We start from the raw sequence: 26,922 nt of genomic DNA, 5'->3' as shown, positions 1-26,922 counted from the left end.
AGGGGTCAGCAAACTTTTTCAGCAGGGAGCTGGTCCACTGTCCCTCAGACATTGTGGGGGGCCGGACTATATTTTGGGGAAGAAAAATGAATGAATTCCTATGCCCCACAAATAACCCAGAGATGCATTTTAATAAAAGCGCACATTCTACTCATGTAAAAACATGCTGATTCCCGGACCGTCTGCGGGCTGGATTGGGCCGCATCCGGCCCCCAGGCCTTAATTTGCCTACCCATGGAACTGAATGGACAAGCCAAGGGGGGTAAAGACACAGGAATTTACATCGTACCAAATTAGACGATTGTCAACACCAGAATACCAACATCCTCTTTTTGTTCCCTTTCCCAGGAACTGATAAGCCCACCGCCGTAATATTTCCACAGCAAGGGGGAAATGGGAGCAAATAGGAGCAGCTAACATACATCACTTGGAAGCCACAGACATCCCTCCTCTCTGACTGGCTGAAGCTGACGTTTTAAGTGGCCGCCGAGTGGCTAGCAGACTCATAAACCCACCATTCATGGGGACAACTGCTTGCGTTTCCAGGTTCCACCTGCATGGGATAAAAGCTTGTCTGGTCCACTCACCTGAACACTGGGAGTCTGTAACTGGGCCATCTGTTTTGGTCCAGTCCAATATGTTTCCAAGGCTATCCATGCAGAAAGATTTGTTGGTCGCAGTGTCTTCAAAGGAAGGCCTGTACTGACCGTTTTCCTCACACCGCACAGCTTGTTCATACCTTTGGCAGTCAGTGACACCTTATTTGCAGGGAAAGTTAAAGAGAGAGAGTTTGTGTGCTATTTTGTGGAAGAAATTCAAGAGCACCCTGTTAATTTAGGTTTGTACGATTAAAGTGGGTTAAAGCTCTCTATTGCCCTAGTCGACCTATGCAGAATGAGGTGGTGCAGTTCACTGGTCATAAGACGTCTTAAGACATATGCAAAATCAAAACAAAATCTTAAATATCTGAAAGGAAGGTTTACTAGAGCTCTCTTTGTCATGTGCTAGTTTATCTTAAGCCAGGAGTTTTTATGTGGGGGATTATTGAACAATATGACAACTGTGGTCTGATTGGCTACGGTCCAGAATTCTACATTCAGATTGTTCAGTTTGGTTGTATATGGTTTTTTAAAAGTTTTATTTACCGTTTATGACTAATTTTGTTATGTTGCAGTTATGCATATTTTTTCATGTTGTAAGGCACCTTGAACATGGTTTGAACTGTGGAAAGGCAGCATAGAAATAAAATTATGTATGCATGTATGTATGTATGTATATGCGGTCTCATTCTCTATCGTAGAATCAGTCTTCTACAAATGTATAGCAAATAGTGAAGTCAGGGATAAGTCACCCATTTTTAAGAAGATCACAAATTCACTGAACTATTTAGAAGGCTCCTTCCTTCTTTCTTTCCTTCCTCCCTCCCTCCCTCCCTCCCTTCCTTCCTTCCTTCCTTCCTTCCTTCCTTCCTTCCTTCCTGTGCTGTTGGTGGTTGCTATTGGCAAGGTGTGTCAGTTTTAATTTCTTAGTGCAGAAAGTATTGATCTGATGTGTAGAGATCTTTCCTCTTCTGGCTAATTCAAGAGGGTTCTGGAAGCTTCTCCATGTGAAAGAAGCCAGCAGTAGGTTCATGATGTTTGGGTTATTCCTTCAGAAAAGCTGAGTACAGCTGGCTTAAACTCTTATTTCTTTCAGTCCAGGTCATGCTGACTATAAAAGTAGGGCCAGAAGGAGCCTGGGTTTCACCTTTCTCTCTCTCTCTCTCTCTCTCTTTCTTTCTTTCTTTCTTTCTTTCTTTCTTTCTCTCTCTCTCTCTCTCTCTCTCTCTCTCTTCCTTCTGGTGTGGTGTTCTGTACACACATGGTGTTAAGGTTTAGTCTTATTATAAGTTACTGTAAGTTTAAGTTAAGTCTGCTGCAACTGGATTTCTTATAGACAGTGCCAATCCTGAATGTATTGGATTTGTGAACATTATGCTTATTTGCCTTCAGTAGCAGTGAAGCTCCACTGGATGAAATATTGACCGCCTCTGGTCTATCTTGGGGGGAATCCTGCAACGTGTTTAAGTTTTTACTCTGCTAACGATACACTGGAATCTACTCTGGATCAATATTGAGTAGAATTCTATGACAATATGTGCCATTGACATTCATTCCAATGAACAGAACGAACCCCTAAAATTGGAAATTGATAGGGGTGTGTGCAACAATATATTTTCAGCCTGGAAACCAATCTTTTCCCAATGGAAAGATACAGAACGCAGATTTTCCAAGACCCTTACAGTGCTCGGCTCTGAAGGCTCCAGTAGAGACAGTTGTTTTCCCGAGAGGACATCTGATGCAGGAGGAACTACCAGCTTGATCTTGATAGAATCCAGAGGGGCATGGAAGGCAGCCATCATTCTGGAAGGAGGTGCCTGGAGGGCAGACCACTGCAGAGGGGGGAAAGGATGTATTATTCCTATGGAATCCAATGATAATTTTAAATTCATCCAGAAGTCACAAATGTATATGCATGGGAACCATTCTGCGGCATCTGGATGTCTGTAGCTCAAAACTAGTTTTTCATTAAAACTAACCTTTGCAACCGATTTAACGATAAATTCTCAACATTTTGAATAATAAACATAATAATAATAACAATAAATAATAATGCATTTCATTTCAAGCAGTAACATTTCCCTAACATGCTCACTTAGCGACTTAACCTACGCTTTACAACAAAAGTTTGAAATACCCTCAATATCCCCATGAGGAATGTGGAAGTTTTGTCTCCTCCCAAGGATATATGTGGACGTAGCAGAAATAGCACAGCTTCATTTGTGCTTGCTTGGGCTTTTTAAAAAATATAAATGTCCAGATTATAGTGTTCTAGTTTTCCTCACTCTTTATTTAACATTTAAGAGGGCTGAAACAAGGAGGGGTGCATAATTCACTTTTGGGTGGGTGGTGGGGAGAGAGGTCTCTTGCAAAATATTCTCACACTCACAGGGAGAGAAGAGTGATGTTGTCACACAGCCAAATCTGATTAGCTGTATAGCACCATGATGTCATTATACTGGCAATGGGAACACTTGCTGTCTGGATGATGCAGCCAGCAGGAGCCCTGGTTTTTTGGTTTTTACAAAAAATATGTGCTAATTCAGCTGCTGAGAGTTGATCACAGACATTTTGTTGCCAGAGATGGGCTTGATAGTCTCTCTCTCTCTCTCTCTCCCCCCTCTCCCACTTTCCATGTAGAAAAGCCAACTGGACCAGTCACTGAATATTTCAAAGTTGGTTAGAGAACATGGTGCCGATAATGTCAAGATTACAGGTTTGATCCCTGTGTTGGACGGCTGCGTATTCCTGCAATGCAGGGGGTTAAATTAGATGATTCTCAGGGACCCTTCCAACTCTACAATTCTATGTTTCTAAAACTTTGCCCTCCAGCAGAGGAAAATGGCCAGAGAGCTCAGGAAAAACAGCCAGGGGGGTTAATCTCAGAATCCACTGTCTGGGGCGGTCACTTCACATTGCCTAATGGTAGGGCTGGCCATATAAGAATGACAGTGAACAGGGGGGAATGGTATGAAATGGTAACACCGACAGCAAAGGGGAAGAGGTCTTTCAAATAAAATAAAGTCTCCTTCTTTTAATTGAACTGTTTTATTGTGTATTTTAATTCTGAAAGTTTATATTTTAACCTTTGTGTAAACATTTTTGGCAATTTTTTTGGCACTGAATGGTATATTTAAAGCAATATATATATATATATATATATATATATATATATATATATATAATACTCAAAATAATATTTCTAAAGCCCCAATCCAACCCCTCAACCCCCGCCTTTGTGCATGAAAAATGTTAACTCACGAAAATTCAGCTCAGTCCTACCTCTGTGGTCTCTGCTCAGTTCTTTGAAAACATGAACTGGGTGTGTTTTTATTTTCACAACCTAAAGCATATTCTGATTCTGTGAATTATTTTTATATGCTAATGATGGGGAGAGGAGGGGGAAATCCAAGAAAAATAAGTCATCGGGTCATCTCCAGATGTCAGGAACTGAAGTTCCTACCTGGCAAGGCCTTCTAACTTTATATGTGAGTTTTGCGCTGGCAAGATCTCTGGGACTGAATGTCCTTGAAGCCTTATTTATGCCGAGAGCTGTTGAAGAAGGGGAAAGGCTGGAATGTCCAGGTTCCCAAATGTTCTGCATGTACACATGGCCAACAACACACTCAGTTTGCTATCAGAAGGAAGAACTGGGGTTTTTTGAGAACACTGAAAGAAAAGTGCCATTGATGGACCACAGCAGTGCTCAAACTCATGACCTCAGGGATATGACACAGGTACTTAACCTGTACCCCAAGTCCAACAGCTGGAGGACAAGCCTTGTCAGTAGGCTATGAATGCAAGGTCATCGTATTGGTACCAGCCATGAGAGGTATGCTCTCTGTCCACTCTCAGAAGCTACCTTTGAAGGTGACTTCAAAACTACAACTAATCCAGAATGCAGCTGCCAGACTGGTGACTGGGAGTGGCCAATGGGGCCATATAACACTGGTCCTAAAAGATCTACATGGGCACCCAGTACATTTCCAAGCACAATTCAGAACGTTGGTGCTGACCTTTAAAGTCCTAAATGGTTTTGGTCCTGTATACGTGAAGGAGCATCTCCACCCACATCATTCAGCCCGGACACTGAGGTCCAGCTCCGAGGGCCTTCTGGCAGTTCCCACATGACAAGAAGTGAAGCTACAGAGAACCAGGCAGAAGGCCTTCTCGGTAGTGGCACCCACCCTGTGGAATGCCCTCCCATCAGATGTCAAGGAAAGAAACTAGTATTTTCTTAGACATCTTAACACAGCCATGTTTCAGGAAGCTTTTAATGTTTGTTGTTGTTGTTGTTGTGCCCTTCAATTTCTGTTGGGCAACCCAGTCAGATGGGTGGGGTATAAGAATATTATTATTATTATTATTATTATTATTATCATCATCATCATCATTATTATCTGTTGGTCAGAAACACAGTGAGGAAGGCGCTATGTCTAGGTGCCAATTCCCTGGGGCCCTGAGTGCCCAAGCACCCACCAAATTCCCCATAAAGGGGCCGGGCACCCACAAATTTTGGCACCAGGGCCATGCACGCTGCACAGCACCCACGGTCCATGGTCACAGGGCCAAGGTGGCATTCCTGGCACTATGATATTCTGTCCCTGCTTTTCGGCTTCCTGTGGGCATCTGTTTGGCCACAATGAGAACAGGATGCTATGCTAGGTGAGTTGCCTTTGGCCTGATTCAGCTACAGGGCTGTTCTTATAGTCAGAGTAGGTCAGGCAATATTCCCATCACCATCTTACATATGATAGCCTGGACCTTTAATCACTGTGTATAAGAGGGCAGTGCTGGATTTAGGGAATGCAGGAGATTTCCCTTCACAGGGAGCCGAGCTGAGGGGGCACGACGGAAGAAGAAGAAGAAGAAGAAGAAGAAGAAGAAGAAGAAGAAGAAGAAGAAGAAGCAGCTATATTTATACAAGTACCAACTGAGAAGATCCATAAAAACATTGCTACCAAAAGGAATTACAGTCATACCTCGGGTTACAGCCACTTCAGGTTGCGTTTTTTCGGGTTTCAGCAGTTGTGCATGCACAGAAGTGCTAAATCATGCTTTGCACATGCGCAGAAGCACCGAATCACAACCCGCAAGTATGCAGATGAGCAGACGTGGGTTGCGAACGCTGCGGGTTGTGAACGTGCATCCTGCACAGATCAGGTTCGCAACCCGAGCATCCACTATATTGTGAAAATAAGAAATATTTGGGGTGGGACCAAATTTTGTCCTCACTCAGGACACCATATTATCCAAGTCTGTCCCTGAAGAAGGAATTTGCATGATAGGCTACAGCAGCTCAAATTGCTTCTTCTGCATGACTGCTGAAGTTGCAAGAACCCTGTCTTCTCATCTGGCTACCCTCCCTTTATATGAGCTTCAGGGTCAGGCTTCCTCGCAGATCCGAGCAACAAGCAGAACTGGGTTTACTGCCTCTGCCTTTACAGCACTAAAGACCAGACAACACAGGAGCCTAGTCTGCCATATTTGTCAAGCCCTTTTCAAGTGTTATCCACGGGAAGAAGGGGAGCTGTGCATTTGCACCAAAGGTCCCAACTTCAACACCATGCAGTCCACTGCCCCCACCCCAGACATCTATGCTTCGATGCAGACATATTCAATTGTTTTCACACAGGCTTCCAAGAGATTGGGGTCCCACACCTTGGAGAAATGTGGATTTGCACAGCTTTTAAGAACACCGAACACCTTCCTGAGTCTCTCAATCATTTGTTTTCATTGTCTTCCTGTAAATGTCAGCCATCTCCTCTATCTGCTCCATCTCAGCTTCCCGACATGTCAACACACTGCTTTAATCCACATCTGCTTAGTGATCTGCACCATTTAGCACCATGTGCTCCTTGCTCATGAAATGAGTGTTCCTTTCATTGATGTCTTACCATACGCCTCTTTAATTTTCTTGCCCGGCATTCCGTATTTTAATTTTACCATTTTACACTATTTCTTCTGACACAAGCAGAACGCGGCTCTCCTTGGGCTCGCAAAAGGCTAATTTCCTAATATATTTAAAGTATGGATTATGAAAAGCTCAAGGCTGCTATGTGGAAACAAAGCAAATGGCATGCACCCAGCAAATGAAAAAAGAATCTAAAGTCTTGGACACCTCTCTGTTTAATTCTTGGACGAAGAAGGGCCTGAACTCTAAGCACTTTCAAATAAAGTTGGCAACAAATTATTTAAGCATTAATCTGTCAGTTGCACCTCTGGGAAGTAGAAGATGGAAGCAGCTTTGAAGGTAGCCAAAGGAAGGCTGATCGCTGAAGAATTGATGCTTTTGAATTATGGTGTTGGAGAAGACTCTTGAGAGTCCTGTGGGCTGCAAGAAGATCAAACCTCTCCACTCTTAAGGAAATCAGCCCTGAGTGCTCACTGGAAGGACAGATTGTGAAGCTGAGGCTCCAATACTTTGGCCACCTCATGAGAAGAGAAGACTCCCTGGAAAAGACCCTGATGCTGGGAAAGATTGAGGGCACAAGGAGAAGGGGATGACAGAGGACAAGATGGTTGGACAGTGTTCTCGAAGCTACCAGCATGAATTTGACCAAACTGTGGGAGGCAGTAGAAGACAGGAGTACCTGGCATGCTCTGGTCCATGGGGTCACGAAGAGTCAGACACGACTAAACAACAATGGAGCTCAGAGAAGAAATGTTTCTGAACTTTGCTCAGAAGTGACTGATAACTGCAACACATTAAGAAAACAAAACAGATAGAAATGAAGATGGACCATACCACATCCTTGGAGACTTGGGGCAACTTCTCCAGCATTAAAAACCTTCCGGAAGCCACTCCTGCATCCCAGGCGGACTTCAGGAGATGTACCATTCCTGAGGAAACTGATGGAAGTGTCTGCTTGGAATTGCTCAGGGCCCAATTGGAGGACAAAGCCGCCACTCTTGACCAGTGCCTCAAAGCGCCCAACGAGATTGTCCCCAACCATTGCTCTTTCTATAAGGAAATGAAATACAACAGGGCATTAAAGGAGAGGTTGGTGGGAGTAAAGAATCAGGGCTCAATATTCTGCACCATTTGCAAAACACATGTGTTTGTAACACAGGTTTCCATAGACGAAAATATGTACAGCAGGATTTATAACTTGGAGATCCCAATGCAATGATTTCAGAAAACAAGATAAACAAGTCTAATCAACAGTTGAGTTCCGTTCACCTTGAAATCATTACTCCATATGGAAAGATGGGACACCAAGATTGTTATTCCTTCATTTTCTGTTTATGATATTTTGATAATAATTCTTTGTGTAGGCAGTGAACAGACTCAGATTGTCCTCATGGTGGTCCAGAAAAACTTCCAAAACAAACATTCAATACGTGTCTAAACACCACTTGCTCTTTGATACATAGGATGTACTTGATACACACAAACATACACATATAGCTGCTTCCCCACATAATCCGGTCCAGATGCATAAATGTAAACACAAATAGATAGCAGAACTGGATACTACACATAATCATTCCTCCCAAAGCCAGCTTTGGGAGATGTTTGCATTTGGTCCTCATTAAGAAAATGGGGAAGACAGATATACAAAGTCCAGCAGATTCCAAAATGGAAAATGAACGCATGCAAAATTTCTGGGAAGAGAATGACAGAGCTGTTGATGGGGTCTGGCACCTAATCCAGGCAGTAGCATTAGTCTGAGGGAAGCTGCACTTGGAATTTATGGCCTGAGTTCATGATAACCATCTTTAAATATCTCAAGGGCTGTCACATGGAAGATGGAGCAAGCTTGTTTTCTTGCTCTGGAGGGTAAGACTATAACCAATGGTCACAGGTTATTCTGACTAAATATCTGGAATACGTTTCTGATGGTAAGAGCTCTTTGACAGTTGAACAGACTCCTTTGGGAGGGAGTAGGACTCTCCATCCTTGGAGGTCTTTAGGCAGAGATTAGATGGCCATGTGTCATGGATGCTTTAGATTCCTGCATTTCAGGAGGTTGGAATGGATGACCCTCGGGGTCTCTTCCAACTCTACATTTCGGTGATTCTATTACTTTTAATGGATGGATAGTCTTTTGCTTGTGCAAGACCATAGGGTCCTTCTAGCTCTGCATTGTCTACAGTGATTTCACTTTGTCAGGTGCACCAGACCACCAGCTAATGGCCCAGTTCCCCATGTTGTACACTAGAAGTGCTGGTGCTATTACTGTTGATCTCCTCCCAGTGCTGTCACTCCCATCCCAGTAGCTTATGCCTCTGGGAATGTGGAACTAGATATATTTTTGTTAAAGGCCGATTAGAAAGAACAGAGGAGGAAAACCCTCAGTGATGATCATATTTAAGCACAACTCTGTCCCAACTGGATAGTTAAACCAGATTTTCCTCTGCAGTGTCAAATTTCAGGTTGTTGTTTTTTTCCAACATTCCTTTAGTTCCAGGGAGAAACTGAAAAAATAACAATCAACAACCTCACAATTTTCCTGGCAGTTTTCTAGCACACATCTATGAATAGGGAGACAGGAATCATTTTGGAAGAACGGGACACATTAACAGCTAAACCCACCAATGTTGTGCAAATCTGGAAGCGAAGCAGCTGGGACTTCCTCAAGAAAAGCTCTCCAGGTGATGTTCACTCCTAGACGGTCAGCAGCAAGGCACTGGACCAGCACAGAAGAATCGTCGCAGACAGGAACAGACACCAGGTGTTCAAAAGCATTTACCTTAAAAAGAAGAAGAAGCCAAATGTTTTGATGCATGACATTTTCACCTGATGGGTGTATTACAAATGGGTAGATCATGGTGGTTTTGCCTACCTAGCAAATGATGGGAGGTGAAGGGCTTAACCAAATGAGGTTGATGGCTCTGAGTGGTCTTTTTCTTTGTGTGTCACAGTTTGAACAGATAGAGACCGAAGCAGAGAGAGACTTAAGACAGTGGGTTTTTAGCAGAGGAAGAACAGTTGGAGTGTAGTTGCTCTGTGGGATATTGATGCAATATTATGCTTATGCTGCCTATTGGAGGAGTCTGCACCTTTCCACTATGCTCTGATTGCATATGGTAAACTAGGTAAAGGTAAAGGGACCCCTGAACATTAGGCCCAGTCGTGACCGACTCTGGGGTTGCGGCATTCATCTCTCTTTATTGGCCGAGGGAGGCGGCGTACAGCTTCCGGGACATGTGGCCAGCATGACAAAGCCGCTTCTGGCGAACCAGAGCAGTGCACAGAAATGCCGTTTACCTTCCCACCGGAGCGGTACCTATTTATCTACTTGCAGTGGTGTGCTTTCGAACTGCTAGGTTGGCAGGAGCAGGGACTGAGCAACGGGAGCTCACCCCGTCACGGAGATTCGAACCGCTGACCTTCTGATCAGCAAGTCTTAGGCTCTGTGGTTTAACCCACAGCACCACCCACATCCCTTCCAATAAACTAGGATATATGACAAAACACCAGAAAACTCCAGTGCTTTCTATCACTGCAGCATGTAAACAAACTGCTCTTGCAACTTCCTACCACAGGAGAGCAAATCCCTCTTTATGTAATAATTACCACTCATCCATCTAAGCTATGGGCAGGGTTTGCGACCCGGCGTGGGCTTCCTGACCCTGGGTGACACCCCTCCTTGCTTGCTGGCCATCGCTCCGCCCCCTTCCCATTCAGCCAATCAGCTGCTGGCTGGGGGGCGGAGCGAGGTCCAGGTAGGGCAGGCTCCAGCCACCCGTCTCTCCAGTTGGTCTTTGGAGAGCAACAGGTTGGGAAAGGCTCTCCTGCAAGTTTGCAGACTGTTCACGGCTTTGCTGCCTGGACCTGATGGGAATTGTAGTCTAAAACATCTGGAGGGCACGGTTTGAGGAAGCAGCTGGAGGGAATGAATGGGATGCTGAACCAGTTTTAGCCAAAACAGGGCGAGATGACAATCCTACCAGCATTCCCCATGAATTCTGAAGCGCTAAACAAGGCACATGCTAAAATAAGGCAGGCCATGTGGAAAACCTTTTATGTGACTTGGCAATCTTTAATATAATGACCATAACGCACTGGAATATGTATCCTTCTACATTTTTTGAAGCTGCCCAAATGAGCTAGGTTTTCCGGTGCACATTTGTTTTCTTAATTATCCCAAGCTCTGGAGCAGCAGATGTAAAGGAAAAGGGGGAAATGTATTTCACAATGCCCCCAAAAGTTAGTTGGTTCCGTTGCCAAACTTGACAAAAGTTGGTTCTTCGTAACGTTTAGCTGAGGACCAAATTAGACGCGATGAGGCACTTCCTCACTGGATATTGGGAAAGGGGCTATTAGTTTACTTGTGCACTGACCCGTTCACATCCACACCTATTTAAAGCACCATTATATCACATGAACATTCATGGTATCCCTCAAAGAGCCATGGGAATCACAGTTTGCTAAGAGGGCTAAGAGTTGTTAGAACTCTCCTAGGACAGTTAGGAAACTAGGGATCTGTGTGATATAGTTGTGCAAAATTCAATCTTCGACCGACTGCAATGGCTGCCAGTTGGTTTCCAGGTGCAATTCAAAGCACTGGTTTTGACCTATAAAGCTTAAACAGCTCAGGACTGCAATATCCTTAAGAATCGCCTCTCCCCATATAGAATCATAGAAATCATAGAATCATAGAGTTGGAAGAGACCACAAGGGCCATCGAGTCCAACCCCCTGCCAAGCAGGAAACACCATCAGAGCACTCCTGACATATGGTTGTCAAGCCTCTGCTTAAAGACCTCCAAAGACGGAGACTCCACCACACTCCTTGGCAGCAAATTCCACTGTCGAACAGCTCTTACTGTCAGGAAGTTCTTCCTAATGTTTAGGTGGAATCTTCTTTCTTGTAGTTTGGATCCATTGCTCCGTGTCCACTTCTCTGGAGCAGCAGATGTCCTCTATGTGACATCCTTTTATATATTTGAACATGGCTATCATATCACCCCTTAACCTCCTCTTCTCCAGGCTAAACATGCCCAGCTCCCTTAGCCGTTCCTCATAAGGCATCGTTTCCAGGCCTTTGACCATTTTGGTTGCCCTCCTCTGGACACGTTCCAGTTTGTCAGTGTCCTTCTTGAACTGTGGTGCCCAGAACTGGACACAGTACTCCAGGTGAGGTCTCACCAGAGCAGAATACAGTGGCACTATTACTTCCCTTGATCTAGATGCTATACTCCTATTGATGCAGCCCAGAATTGCATTGGCTTTTTTAGCTGCCGCGTCACACTGTTGGCTCATGTCAAGTTTGTGGTCAACCAAGACTCCTAGATCCTTTTCACATGTACTGCTCTCAAGCCAGGTGTCACCCATCTTGTATTTGTGCCTCTCATTTTTTTTGCCCAAGTGCAATACTTTACATTTCTCCCTGTTAAAATTCATCTTGTTTGTTTTGGCCCAGTTCTCTAATCTGTCAAGGTCGTTTTGAAGTGTGATCCTGTCCTCTGGGGTGTTAGCCACCCCTCCCAGTTTGGTGTCATCTGCAAATTTGATCAGGATGCCCTTGAGTCCATCATCCAAGTCGATGATAAAGATGTTGAATAAGACCGGGCCCAAGACAGAACCCTGTGGCACCCCACTAGTCACTCATATGAACTGACCCGGGCCCTGCAATTATTACCCAAAGTCCTTATTTGTGTGCTTCCTCCACGAGAGGCCCAGAGGTCAGCAACACAAGAATGGGCCTTTTTGTGGTGGCTCCCTGTTTATAGAATGCTCTCCCCAGGGAGGCTGGCCTGGCACGTTCAGTACATATATTTAGACACCAGGCAAAAGTATTATTCTCCCCCCCTCCCCCCGGCCATTGACATTTTAAACTGGGGGAGGGGGGAGATTGTTTTGCTTGTATGTATTTTTGTGTTTTTACACTGTAAGCAGCCTTGTGATTCCTGGATTATTATTTTGTGTCTGACCCTTGAATTAAGGACGGTGTATAAATTAAATAAATAAATACGTTGACCCTTGGATCGGCTTGGAAAGCTGCTATGAATTATTACCATTATCATTAATATTATTGCCAAACTTAAAAATGGAAAGTGTGGTGCTGGTGGTCAACAAAAGAGGTTTAAAGACTCTCTCGAAGACAAATCTAAAAAAAAAATGTAGTATAAACTCTGACAATTGGGAAACCCTGGCCTGTGAGCACTCCAACTGGAGAACAGCCTTTACCAAAGGTGTCATGGGCTTTAAGGACGCTTGAACTCAGGACGAAAGGGAGAAATGATCTAAGAAGGCATGTTTGGCAAACCCTCATTGTGATCAACTCCCGCCCAGAAATGTCCCCACTGTGGAAGGACGTGTCGACCCAGAATTGGCCTCCACAGTCACTTACGGACTTATTGTTGAAATCGTGTTCATGGAAGACAATCTGACTCGGCTACGAGTGATCACCAAAGAAGAAGAAGGTATGAATACCTGAATATGACAAAAGCCACGGGCCTTCATCTCATCCAGAATAAAGATCTGGAATGCCCCTAGCAACTTGGAAAAGTCTGGACCACAGGTCTTCTCAGGAGGCAAGATGAGCTGGAAGTGGGTTTGAGTTTGAACGCTCTGGAACGGCTGGAGCCCTTGAAGGAGAACAAAGGAAACCAGTGTTATACAAAACACTCAGACACATAGCCTGTTCTCTCTATTATTATTTTACATACATTTTTCAATCTCCTCATCAATGGGGGCAGGAAGCCAAGAATTCAGACTGGACTAGCAGTGAGTGACTAAGACAAAACCCAGCTTCTCTCTCATTATCCATATCTAATGCTGGAACAAAGGCATTTCACGTGCAAACCTGTGCACCTTAGGAGATATTTGCACCATAAAGCTGATTAATTTTCAGGAGGACTAATGTGTAAACTAATGTGGAATTGTGGAGAAGTGAACTTTAGGCTGGAAAAAATGAGAAACCAGCACTGACGGATTCGTTCATCCCTAGTGCTAAGAATCCAGCTGCCCACTAGCTGAGGGTTACACCCAGTGACATCCTATTACCAAAAGGACTTCCACCTGCGCTATGGAATTTCACCTCTTGCTCCTCTCTCTATGAGCATCACCCCAAAAATGTTCCAGAGGGGTCAGGAGGGGAGCCAGAACCAATTTCGGGGTTGTAGAATAGCAGGGAGAGGGCAAGCAGAAGTCCTTGTGCCAACAGATTGACTTGGTTGGATCCAACCCATAATTTCTCCAGAGGCATCTAAACGTATACATTAGTCTGTGCACATTTTAGGCTAATTTGTACATGAACCTGTGTCCCAAGTTCTTTTAAGTACAGTCATAGCTTGGTTATCGAACGGCTTAGCTGCCGAACAAATCGTCTCCCAAACACCGCAAACCCGGAAGTAAGTGTTCCAGTTTGTGAACGTTTTTTGAAAGCTGAACTTCCAACGCCGCTTCCGCTTGAGTGCAGGGAGCTCCTGTAGCCAATCATAAGCCACGCCTTGGTTTTCGAATGGTTCCGGGAGTCGAACGGACTCCCGGAATGGATTAAGTTCGAGAACCAAGGTACCACTGTACCTAGCAAAAGCCCTGTTGGAGACAGAGGGACTTGCTTCTGAGTAAAGATGCAGAGGACAGAACTATAAAAAAGATCAGCTTAGGCTGTTCTGTTCTCATACAGGTTTAAAAGGCAGATTCGTTACAAACACAGCCAAAAGGTGAATGGAGATAAACTGCATGGGAGGGGAAAGTCCATTTAACCTCATATGCAAATGCAAAACGCATGTCTTCTGCTGCTATATGCGGGTCACAACTCCTTTCTATTCAAGAATGTCGACATGCCCAGATGGTTCATCACGTGCAGCCAGAAGGGTTAGTGGTGTGTGCCAAGATTCAACCCCCCCTCCAATATTTGCTTTTATTCTTCCAGGGGCAGGGGGGTGACTCAGAATGCCAAGTGGCTGGGAAGGCAGTAAGGATGGCAATAAACCTGGAGGACCAATTGCTTCCAGCAGCAGCAGAAAAATAAAAATAAATCTATATACAGAAGTCACCAAATTCTGGAGATTACGTGAACTGACAGTAGCTGCCAAGTTCAAACATCTGGTGCTCATCTGTTTAGCTCAGAGTAAGCAACTCCATCAGATTCGTCCAAAGCTTGGAGGCAAATCTCACTGAAGTCACTAGATCTTACTTTCAGGCAAACACATTGAGGATGGAGGGGCTGAGGTTTTTAGGAATTGGTGATTTTGGAAGCCACAGGCTAATCCTTTGTCCCTCCTGCGGCAGCTCAGGAGTAGCTACAGACCCAAAGCGACTCTTATTAAATTCTCTGATGTTGTTCATTTGGAGGGTGGAGGTACTAAATGCAGGGGGAACAATTAAGGATATTGGGCCACATCCAAAACTCAGGCTGGAGCAACAGAGCTTCCTCTTCCATCTGCTCCTGTAGACTTCTAAAACATTAGCAAAGGGAGCGATCTTAAAAGATAATGGACTGGATCAAGGCTTAGGTCGTACTTAGAGTAGACCCACATGGGACTTGAATTCAGTGTTACTCTAAGCAATAGAGGCTAGTCTGTTATGTATGCGGAAGCTGCTGGATGAATAAAAACTGACTCTTGCATTGAAATAGAAAATCTCCAGTCCAAAAATATGGTTCAAAAGTTTTACTCACAGAGTTTAAAACAACTTTAAACAATGAAAATTGCATTGTTAGTTGCATAATTTCTGGGTGTCTTCGCTTAGGGGGTGACATTTGGCGCGCCACCCGCCCGCGACTCCCAAGCCTACCCCGAGCCGTCAGGGGAAGGGGTGCTGTGCAGCTTTGCCAGCTGCATTCAGCCCTTCCCCCTTCATTTTGACAGCTTGGGGGAGGCTTGGGAGTCACAGGCGGGCAGCACGCCGAATGTCCGCCATGGGCGGCTCAATCTGTCCCTGGCTGCAGGGTGCGTGCACCACTCCGTGAACCCGAGCAGCTATCCTGTGCCTGGGAGGGCACTCTCTGTCGGGATCTCCATTCGACCAAGCTGATAAAGCTCATCTTCCTCCGGCCGAGTCCCCCGACGTGATTGATGACCTGAGCCTCTGATAAGGCTCCAGGCAATTCCCCCATTCAGCAGAGAATCAAAGCAGCACGCGGAAGTGATGAGATTTATGGGTACATTGCAAAGAGTTTTATTGCTAACTATGCAGACCAAAACCACATCCTCTCTTTGTGAGAGCAGAGAGCAACTGAACAACAAAGGAGCAAAAGAACAGGAAACCAGTACGTCACATCCATCTCCCGTATCCCATGAGACTTCCAAGAGTATGGAATGTGTGGAATGTAAACAGAGTCTTGTGACTCCAAAGCACTGCTCAGTGGCAAATGGAAATTAACATCCTCCGCACCCCGCCACTTTCGGGAGCGTGCCCATCCCAGGTGTCCTCTTTTATTTGTCCCCGTGTCAGTGTCAGTCTGTTGGTTAGCTTTTCTAGTAAGGCTGCTTCCCGTATGGTTTAGTACCAGTGGACCACAGTCACTCCTGACAGGTCTCTGCTCCAGAATCCCACAAACCCCCTCGACGCAATCAAAAAAGAATGGGAGCACGACGAAGGCTACAAAATAAACCCTACCCAATGGACTAAAATCTAGTTTTTTCATGGTTAATTCTCTACTAGCCACAGCCCAGCAGAACCTCCAACCAACTCAGCAAATGCTTAACTTCTGCACTTACTCTGGCAGGTCTGGGAATGGGCTGGATCTCCTAGCCAGAGGCCAGTCGCCGTATCACAGAGCAGCAACTCTTCTCCGACACTGTGGAAGCCTGGAGAGCAAATCACTCGGCATTTCTGAGTTGTCGGAGCGTCATCGGAGACACCGCAGAAAACACCACCGTTGGTGACATAAGGGGCATCGAAAGGCAGGCGGCACCGAGGACCTAGGAAAGACATCGACAGTAACAGTTATACACAAGTTGTCTCAAATCGAATTACGAAGCCGTGAGTGGCAAAAGCAGCTTAGCGATAATTCAGACCAAAGGCATACTTTGAGAGAAATGCAATCAGATTTCCTAAAAGTGTTCCCACAATGCTAACTATACACAGGACAAATCCTACGCCGTCTTATTAACAGACGAAGGCCGGAAATTACACCATGGACTGTGATCCTAGCTAATGAGAAATAGCCTAGGTGAACAAGAATGATATTGTTTTCATAAATGGATTAATCGCCTTCCATATGCGAATCTCAAGGTGATGTACAAGATACAATAAAAATGGCATAAAAGAGTAAAAAACCATGGAAAACAGCAATTATTTGTTATTATTTTAAAAACCACTGATGAAGTAACCATGCTTCACCCTATCTTCAGGGTGCTTTAGAATCTAAAATTGTGTACGAGAGAGAAAAAGTCCTGCTAATTTTTACAGCAGCTCCCAGTTCTTGCACATTCCTGTATCATTTAGGCCTGCAGGAATAGCGTTTTTGAAACATTTCCACACGAGAAGATAATCTCTTACAAACAAAAAAAGGTAGCAGAAGAATGAGATGGCTTATCAGGAACACGTCTCCCTGTTGTGCTAGCTTTCATCTTGCGAGGATCCGTGGGAGAGCATTCAGAAACTTGCTCTCTCCCACCTAACCTTTTGCAGGCTGCAGTGGTACAGTTTACTCAGCCACCTTATCATTTTTCCATCCCATTCTCCCTGCATCTGTAGATCAAGACTTCTTTAATTTCCTCTTCTGGCAAATGTGCACAGCGAGTGGGGATGTGGGTGGTGGTGTGTGTACTAAGATACGTGGCGTTAAAATCCCCAACATGTACAGCAACATGAAAATGCTGGATTTTCCTAACTAGGCTAGATGCACGGAGCAAAATGACCATCGGGGGAATCTCCCTCATACGGAACTGATTAGTTTAATGGAAACCTCATTGGACGCAATGGGCATTCCACATTTACTACTTGTCTATCTTAAGATGCCTCTTGTGATAAAGAGGATGGATTTATTGTTCTTTCCCACCCCAGCTGTCACATCTGTCGACAGCCCGTGTTCCCATCTTCAAGTCACGCCCAGAATTGCAAGTAGGCTTTTGCCTCGTTGCTGGCTTTCTCCTCAGAGTAAACTGGAAGGAGAAGAGTTTAGATTTGATATCCTGCTTTATCACTACTTGAAGGAGTCTCAAAGCAGCTAACATTCTCCTTTCCCTTCCTCCCCCACAACAAACACTCTGTGAGGTGAGTGAGGCTGAGAGACTTCAGAGAAGTGTGACTAGCCCAAGGTCACCCAGCAGCTGCATGTGGAGGAGCGGGGAAGCGAACCCGGTTCACCAGATTACGAGTCCACCGCTCTTAACCACTACACCACACTAGCTCTCCACACTGGAAGGGGTGGGGAACAAGACAAAATAAGAATCTCATACAGATCTCGGAATTGAAACCTTGGTCAAAACTGGCCACTGAATAGGATTTCGAAATTTGGATTTTTGGTGTTAGAATAACGAAGCTTCAGATTAATTGCAGGAGAACCCATAAACTCATTTCCAAAACCCAACAGATTTACAGACCCTCCAAGTGTCCCAACTTCCTAGGGACAGTCCAGGATTTGCAGAAGCCGTCCCAGTTTCTTCTTTGATCACAGAATGTTTCGCTTTTCCTTAGGACGTCCCTATTTTCATCAGAGAAATGTTGGAGGGTCTGGAGTTATGTGACTCCCGAGCCAAGGACATAAGCTGGGGTTTTTTCTGGGGGGACGGAGGGGTACGCATACCCCTAAACATGTTGTGAATCTTTGTACTTTTGTCCATTTACTGTATTTATTTTCCCCAGTTTGAACTATAAAATGGTGATTTTTGTGAGTCAAAATGAGAGTACCCCTAAACATTTTTTTGGGGGGGGAAGGACTGGACATAAGTAACTGTGCAACCTTTAGAAGACATCTGAAGGCAGCCCTGTACAGGGAAGGTTTTTAAAAATGTTTAATGCTTTATTATGTTTTTATATATGTTGGAAGCTGCCCAGAGTAGCTGGGACAACCCAGGCAGATGGGCAGGATACAAAATAATAATAATAATAATAATAATAATAATAATAATAATAATAATGGAATAGGGCATCCCTATTTTCATTGGGAAAATGTTGGAGTGTATGGATTTAAGTACCTTCATAAGTCTGTACTGCAATCAGATTTTATAGGGTTTACAAAGGGGTCTATGCCATCTGTTCAGGATTATATGCAAATTAGAATAATAGCTTTGGTTATATTGGAAGTCATTTAGTCCAAGGAAGGAGTTTGTGCCATGCATAGAATGGGAAAATAGCATACCAAGGAGAAGGTTAGGTTGAACTCTTCCCACTGAGGGGAGGGATTTGCAGGGCAAGAGAGCATTTTGACCACATCAACCTCCTCCTGTAGTCTGAAGTACTACAGTCCAGGAAAAAGCTTTATCATTTGGTTCTGCTATACATATATATATGGACTGGCTCTGAGAGCCACCAACTGGCATGTCCCCACTGGATCCAGGGAAGGGTCACCTGACAGCCTTCCAGCCAATAGCAGCTTCCTGGGCCAGCCAAGCGAAGGGAGGGTTCAAAGATGCTGCTGAGAGCCCAAGCGCCTCACCTAGCCCGGCTGGCCAGGAGGCACACATGCCGTTTCCGTCACCCAGCTTGCGCAGAGGGGTGAAATTTAACGAGGGGAGGTGGAGATTTGGGGTGTCTAAGTTCTTATGTTGGGGGAGAAACCGGAAGGGGCCACTCCCGGAATCTGCAAGTGACTAAGACGGACATGAACTTTGTGGCTATGCACTGTAAATAGTTCGCACCAATAAAACCTGTAAAAGACAGGTTACTCACGAGCCTGGTTACTCACGAGCAACCACCACCAGCACAGGACAGCAGGTCTCCCTATTTCAAGTCTGGCACTGCTTAACTAGCTTTTCAGTCAACAAGCAGAAAAGTCTCATTGTCAATACGTTCTCTGGAATCCTAAACGTAAGAACTCCTAGAACTCAGATATCTATCTATCCATCCACCCATCCTATCAATCCAGATCTGGATATATATATGTATCATTAAATTCTCAAAGTTCCCACGCAATGCAAACCCAGTGTGCAGATTGGCCACAACCGCTCCAAGGAAAGCACAAAACTGCCCAGACTTCCAATTTCACTCACGTTCGCATGAAAGCTTCTTTCCATTGATTCGTGTTCCAGGAACCTCCTCTCCGTTCTCAAAGACACACCAGCTGCTTTCCTGGTCTTCGGTCCATTGCACAGGTGAGAACCCCCCACTGCTGCTTTCACACTGAGGGATGTAACCTCGACCCATTTCCCGCAAGAGAGCCTTGGACTCCAGCATCTTGCAGTAACTGGGGCCTTTTGAAGAGGAAGAGAGAGATGGTGAAAAAGAGCCCTGTAAGGCTAGATGCATGGCTATGGGCAAAGATGAGTTGTGCATCTGGGCTCAGGGAGGAGCATTAACAGTGACTCCCCCCAAGAGCTCAATGATTGGGCAAGGATATAAGGGATTAGGTGGCCCTTGACAGACAGTGTACCAAAATATTATCATTATCATTAATTAAGTTTGTATACCACCCTCTACCCACAAGTCTCAGGGCAGTTCACGAGATAAAAATGCATCCGTTAATGGAAATAACATACAGAAATGCATTATATTAGGTAGAATTGCTGACAAAAAACATGTATACAGTGGTACCTGTTGGAAAATTCTATTTCACCTTAAGTTGCAGACGTGTGAGATTGTTACATGTCACATGTCTGTTTACGTTCCAGCACAGTTTGCTGGGAACTTCTGTTGTGTATAGCTTTTGCTTTTGACTCTCTCTCTGAGGAGACGAGAGATGACATGTTTTCTTTGTCATGATTTATGCTTAATAAATCCATAGCTTCATAGTATGTTTCTACAAACCTCACGCCACTTCTGTTTGCGCAGTATGCTCTGCTAATATAGCGTGCTCAGGATTTGAAGTCTGAGTCGCTGATTTACGTTGCACCAGAGGTCGAGGGTTCGTCACGGCTGGAAGGGCATAATCCGGAGGTCTGTTCTTAACCCGAAACCGTTCTTAACCTGAGGTGCGCTTTCGCTAATGGGGTCTCCCACTGCTGCAGCACCACAGCAGCACAATTTCTGTTCTCATTCTGCGGTAAAGTTCACAACCTGGAGCAACTACTTCTGGGTTAGCGGAGTTTGTAACCCAAAGTGGCTGTAACCCGAAGCGGTTGTAACCCGAGGTGCCACTGTACAGAGATATTTTTCTAGCAAAAAAGGTGGTGGAACTCCCTCATTCTCTTAGAATGGCAATTGGCACCCACCTGAGAGGTGCTGGAACTGAGTTCCGGAGAGTTCTGGCTGAAAAAAGCCCTGCAGGCATATTAGGAGAAAGTAACTATAACACACTGACAAGAAAAGTGCACTGAGATGCTGAAGAATTTTCACAAATGAACTGAAATTGACATGTTCGTCCATCTCCAGACCAGAAGGAAAGGTAAGGAAGGTACTTACAGTGAGCTCTGCCATTTGCATCAACGTCGCTCTGGTGAAAGGCTTCACCAGATGTTGGATCCACACACCAGGCCCTGGTTTCTGACTTCTGTAGCACAGCATAGGCACCAGTCTAGAAGAAAGCAGCTGCGTTATCGTTGCAGAACGAGAAGCCTTCTGTAAGGCTGCTATTTATCTAAGGACCGTTATCTGAGAAATGGTGGGTTGCATCTAACAAATTATCCCTTTCGCTCAAAGACTTCTGCTTACGCTATAGGATTCTGCTCTCTCTTCAACCTCAAATGGGCAGCTTGTCATGGAATTCTACTCAATATTGACCCAGAGAAGATTCCAATGTATTGTTAGCAGAGTAAAAATTTAAACACGTTGCAGGATTCCCTAAAAAATAGACCAAAGGCAATCAATATTTCATCCAGCAGAGCTTTACTGCTACTGAAGGCAAATGAGCATAACGGTCACAAATCCAATACATTCAGGACTGGCACCGTCCATAAGAAATCCAGTTGCAGCAGACTTAACTTAAGTTTACAATAACTTATAATAAGTGTGAACCTTAACACTATCTATGTACAGAACACCACACCAGAAGGAAAAGAGATAGAAAGAGAAAGTGAAACCCAGGCTCTTTCTGGCCTTATTTTATAGTCAGCATGAGCTTGACAGAAAGAGATAAGAGTTTAAGCCAGCTGTACTCAGCTTCTCTGAAGAAATAAACCAAACATCATGAACCTTCTGCTTGTTTCTTTCACACGGAGAAGCTTCCAGAACCCTCTTGAATTAGCCAGAAGAGGAAAGATCTCTACACATCAGATCAATACTTTCTGCAGTAAGAAATGCAAACTGACACAGCTTGCCAATAGCAACCATCAACAGCTCAGGAAGCGAGAGAAGGAGGAAGGAAGGAAGGAAGGAAGGAAGGAAGGAAGGAAGGAAGGAAGGAAGGAAGGAAGGAAGGAGCCACCTAAATAGTTCATTGAATTTGTGTCCTTCTTAAAAATGGGTGACTTATCCCTGACTTCACTATTTACTAAGGGGGAGGTGAATTGTGAGGGACACTTTGTTCCATCCCACAAATCACCGGGACTGGATTTATTTCATCCCTACCCAAAAACGAAATGCACATTTTCCAAAATTCAGATTGGAAATGTGCACGGTTCAGACTGCAGTCCGATAATTCCTATAAACCAGAGTAAAAATCCCCAAGGTTTCAGTGCTACTGGACTTGCCTCTGCACAGGAGGGAGCAAACAGGTCTGCTGAAGTAACATTAAACGTCAGTCCAGTCCGTCTCCAGCCAGAGATTAAGGCATTCGCTTGGGAGCGTTGACATGGCGTCTGACCTGCATTAAAGTAAAAGTCTTGGTCAGTCATGAAAGTTCCAGTCAGAATATCACCGTGCATAGTCAGTTGCTTGTTCCCCCATGCAGATGGGATGACAGCTGCAGGGACTGAAAACTAAGGATGCAATCCAGCCAAGTGTATTACCACAGCAAGTAGTTGCAAATTCAGACACACAGGGCAAGCAGTGATGAGTCAAATCCATCCCCAGAGTAACTTTGATGACTTCAACAGAGCCAGAGGGAAAGGGTTCTCTCTCTCTCTCTCTCTCTCTCTCTCTCTCTCTCTGTGTGTGTGTGTGTGTGTGTGTGTGAAATATGCTCCCTGAATCTGCACTGAAACTGACTCTCAGAACAAAGAAGTAGTTACAAAATACATCTCATGTATCATGTACAGCTCATGGCCACCAATGGAATTTCTAAGGCATGGCATTGGTCCATTGATGTGGGTCGTCTTATACATGGTTAGCAGCGGGCCAATGGGTGATCGGTGGCAACAGCCAGCAGGAGATTGGCAGCAGCGATTGGCGTGTGAATGGTTGCTGCAGCAAGGGCTGCTGGTGATTGGCTGCGGCTGCAGCAATCGGTTGTGGTAGTTACGGCAGCAGCAAGGCGTGTGTGCAACCAATTGCGGTCACACACACACACACCCGAAAAAGCTCAACAGCTTTGGGCAATTTCCTCCCCATAAAATTTTGTTGTGGTTCAAAAAAATAGGTGTCCGCTTGTACATGAGGACGTGTTATACACTGAAAAATACGGTACAGATTCCTGCCTTGCAGTGGGTTGGCCTAGATGACCCTAGAGCCAGTGTGGTGTAGTGGTTAAGAGCTGTAGACTTGTAATCTGGTGAACCGGGTTCGCGTCTCCGCTTCTCCGCATGCAGCTGCTGGGTGACCTTGGGCCAGTCACACTTCTCTGAAGTCTCTCAGCCCCACTCACCTCACAGAGTGTTTGTTGTGGGGGAGGAAGGGAAAGAAGATTGTTAGCCACTTTGAGACTCCTTCGGGTAGTGATAAAGCGGGATATCAAATCCAAACTCTTCTTTTTCTTCCTTAGGATCCCTACAATTCTATGATTCTATGACAAGGACAAAGCTTTGAAAGAGGAATACGACTTACACTGGGGCAGCTGTGTTGAGCGCGTCACCAGGGAATCTGATATATAGCGTCCTCTCTCATCCACACACCAGCAGTGACCTAAGATGCAACAAAACATATATCTAATATCTGCGACAGTCAGATTCCCTGGCGCACTCAATTGCAGTGGATGGAATTGGACAACAGGTTCGAAATAATGGAATAAATTGCACCGAACTAGCCCTCGGCATCGTCTCAATTGGTTGCTAAGCCCACAAGCATCCTTTCCTAACTTTGTGTATTTATAGATGAACTGATATTACAAAGGCACCGCTTGTCTCCATTTCTCTCTCTACCAGCGGAAGTCAATCCTGCAAAGGATGTGCTGCTTCCCCAACATTTGCAAAGAAATAAAATGCTGGTTTTGCACTCTGCCCTTCCCCAAGCGCTATGAGCAAGTCCCAGGGGGCAACCTTTTACAGGTTCCATTCCCTTGTGGTGAAAAATTATTGGCAAGAAGACCTGGTTTTCAAAAGCAGGAACAGGGAATCTTTTTTCCCCAGCTTGAGGGCCACATTGCTTTGTGAGCAACTTCTGGGGGCCGCATGCTGGTGGTAAGGTAAAGGTAAGGGTAAAAAGGTAAAGGACCCCTGGACGGTTAAGTCCAGTCAAAGGCGACTATGGGCTTGCGGTGCTCATATCGCTTTCAGGCCAAGGGAGCCAGAGTTTGTCCACAGACAGCTTTCCGGGTCATGTGGGCAGCATGACTAAACTGCTTCTGATGCAACAGTACACCATGATGCATCCCAGAGCACACGGAAACACCATTTACCTTCCCGCCGCAGTGGTACCTATTTATCTACTTGCACTGGTGTGTTTTCAAACTGCTAAGTTGGCAGAAGCTGGGACAGAGCAACAGGAGCTCACCCCGTCACACAGATTCAAACCACTGACCTTCTGAATGGCAAGCCCAAGGGACTCAGTGGTTTAGACCACAGCGCCACCCTTGGTGGAGCCAGAGGGAAAAGTGGGCAGAGCAATGGTGGCACCCTTAAAGGTAAAGGTAAGGGGACCCCTGACCATTAGGTCCAGTCGTGACCGACTCTGGAGTTGCCGCGCTCATCTCGCTTTATTGGCCGAGGGAGCCGGTGTACAGCTTCCGGGTCATGTGGCCAGCATGACTAAGCCACTTCTGACAAACCAGAGCAGCGCACGAAAACGCCGTTTACCTTCCCACCGGAGTGGTACCTATTTATCTACTTGCACTTTGACGTGCTTTCGAACTGCTAGGTTGGCAAGAGCAGGGACCAAGCAACGGGAGCTCACCCCATCATTGGGATTCGAACCGCTGACCTTCTGATCGGCAAGTCCTAGGCTCTGTGCCCACAGTGCCACCCGCGTCCCATGGCAACCCTTACCTTACCAGTGTACAACAGCTGATATACCAACTACAGAAAAGTTAGCCAGGGTAGGGAACAGAGGGCCAAATGCAGTCCTCTCCAGGCTTCTGTGTCCAGGTCTTAATTCTCCCCCATCATATCACACCCCTCACCAGTCCTGTCCAACCCCCTCCTCAAACGGTCCTTCAACAGAATCTTTTGAGGGTCAGTAAAGGAAGAGGGGCCACGGGCACTATCTATGGCCTAGGACTCCTCAGCTGTCCTAAGTGCTGCCAACTGGCTTTTTTGGCCCTCTCTCTCACCTGAGCTGTCATAACACTGGACAGGTAGCCAGTTCCCCAGCCCATCACACTGGGGGATGTAAGGCTGAAATCCCAAGCGCACGGCCTCTCCTGAGGAATTCTGGGATGCGGAGAAACTCCTCCAATAGAAACGCAAGGCTTCAAAGAAAAACAAGGAACAAAAGCACACGATCTCAGTAGGCATGGAGAGGTAGACAAGCAAGCTGCTTTCCTGCAGATTCATAAATAGCTGTGGACAACTAGACAGACTTGATTATTGTAACTCGCTCTACATGGGGCTGCCCTTGAGACTGACCCAGAAACTCCAGTGGGTGCAGAATGCCACAACAAGGCTCCTTACGGGGTCCTCGCCATGGGATCACATTCACCCAGTGCCATACCAGCTGCACTGGCTCCTGGTGGAGTACAGGATCGGGTTTAAGGTGCTGGTTTTAACCTTTAAAGCCCTATACGGCCTAGGACCCTCGTACCTACGGGACCGCCTCTCCTGGTGTGTTCCATGCAGGACCTTATGGTCTTCAAATAAAAACATCTTGGAGATCTCGGGACACAGGGAAGTTAAGCTGGCCTCGACCAGAGCCAGGGCTTTTTCGGCCATGGCACCGATCTGGTGGAACGCTCTGTCACAAGAGACTAGGGCCCTGCGGGACTTGACATCTTTCTGCAGGGCCTGCAAGACAAAGCTGTTCCACCAGGCCTTTGGCCAAGGCACAGTCTGACCCCCCCCTTCTGTAATCCTCATTGAACTCTAGCCCAATGGTTGCCATTAATTTGACTCTGAATTGATTTTAGAATGAATTGATTTTAGAATGTATTTCAATTAATTGATTGTGATTTTATGTAAACTGTGTTATTTTTAGTGTTGTTAGCCGCTCTGAGCCCGGCTTCGGCTGGGGAGGGCGGGATATAAATATTGTTGTTGTTGTTGTTGTTGTTGCATCTGTGGCATGACTTCCCTCCAAGGTCAAATGACACATTTTCTCCAAGGTGACCTGCATGGTTCTTCCCCTCTTCATTTTATCCTCACAATACGCTTGTGAGATACATTAGCTAGAGAGGCCATGACTGTCCAAGGTCACCTGGCAAGCTTAATGGCCGAGTGGGGAATTTGAACCCAAGTCTCCCAGGTCTTAGGCTCAATGCTTTAACTGCTACCTCACACATTGTTAACAGCAATTTATTAATTGCCATCTGCAACATCATCTCAAGGCGATGTACAATCAAAACGGCAAAAAACCCAGGGGGTATTTTGTTTGTTTGTTTGTTTTTAAACCCAGATACATTTGAAACAAAACTAAAACAAGACAAAATGGACACCGGTGGCAAAGTCCGATTTATCTAGCTGAGAAAGCCTGGAAAAGTGGGTGTTTGCCATGGATGTCTATTTCTTATTGTATTTTAGCCCCAGTAGCTGTTTTCCCCAGTTTCGGGAAAGGCTGATGTTCAGCAGAGCAATGCCACCTTGGGCTCCATGGAGAAAACGGTGGGATGAAAATGTCATACATACATATATATATACATACATACATACATACATACATACATACATACATAACAGCCCTCAACATCTGAAGGGTACCACATTGGCTGTCCTGGTCTTCGTTAACTGGCAATGGCTCCCCAGGGTTTCAGAAAGAGGCCTTTTCCAGCTCTTCCCCAAGATCCCATGGAGCGTCATCTTTTGCATTATTCCCCCACCCCCTGGCAAATGGGAAACCAGAACCAGCTTCTCCAAGATCCCCCAAGGGCCTGACTGGTTATCTAACTCTCCCATAAGAGTCCACCTGGCCATCAAAGGTT

General features: G+C 45.4%; 1 protein-coding gene across 1 annotated transcript in view; it reads right to left on the bottom strand.

The window, feature by feature from the left end:
• TG (thyroglobulin) overlaps positions 1-26,922 on the bottom strand; it is a 172,061-nt gene that overhangs the window by 123,218 nt on the left and 21,921 nt on the right. Inside the window, exons 12-22 of the mRNA XM_083624258.1 lie at positions 25,123-25,260; positions 23,463-23,540; positions 22,232-22,344; positions 21,006-21,117; positions 19,658-19,858; positions 16,220-16,423; positions 12,984-13,138; positions 9,139-9,295; positions 7,348-7,563; positions 2,282-2,431; positions 588-758 (exon numbers count right to left, since the gene is read on the bottom strand). Of these exons, the coding sequence (XP_083480384.1) occupies positions 588-758; positions 2,282-2,431; positions 7,348-7,563; positions 9,139-9,295; positions 12,984-13,138; positions 16,220-16,423; positions 19,658-19,858; positions 21,006-21,117; positions 22,232-22,344; positions 23,463-23,540; positions 25,123-25,260 (1,695 nt within the window). The remainder of the gene's footprint in view (positions 1-587; positions 759-2,281; positions 2,432-7,347; positions 7,564-9,138; positions 9,296-12,983; positions 13,139-16,219; positions 16,424-19,657; positions 19,859-21,005; positions 21,118-22,231; positions 22,345-23,462; positions 23,541-25,122; positions 25,261-26,922) is intronic.

The sequence above is a fragment of the Podarcis filfolensis genome (assembly GCF_964270895.1).
Source record: "Podarcis filfolensis genome assembly, chromosome: 7".
Taxonomy (NCBI): Eukaryota; Metazoa; Chordata; class Lepidosauria; order Squamata; family Lacertidae; genus Podarcis; species Podarcis filfolensis.
Note: the sequence above shows the minus strand (reverse complement) of the source record. Positions and strands in the feature narration are given on the sequence as shown.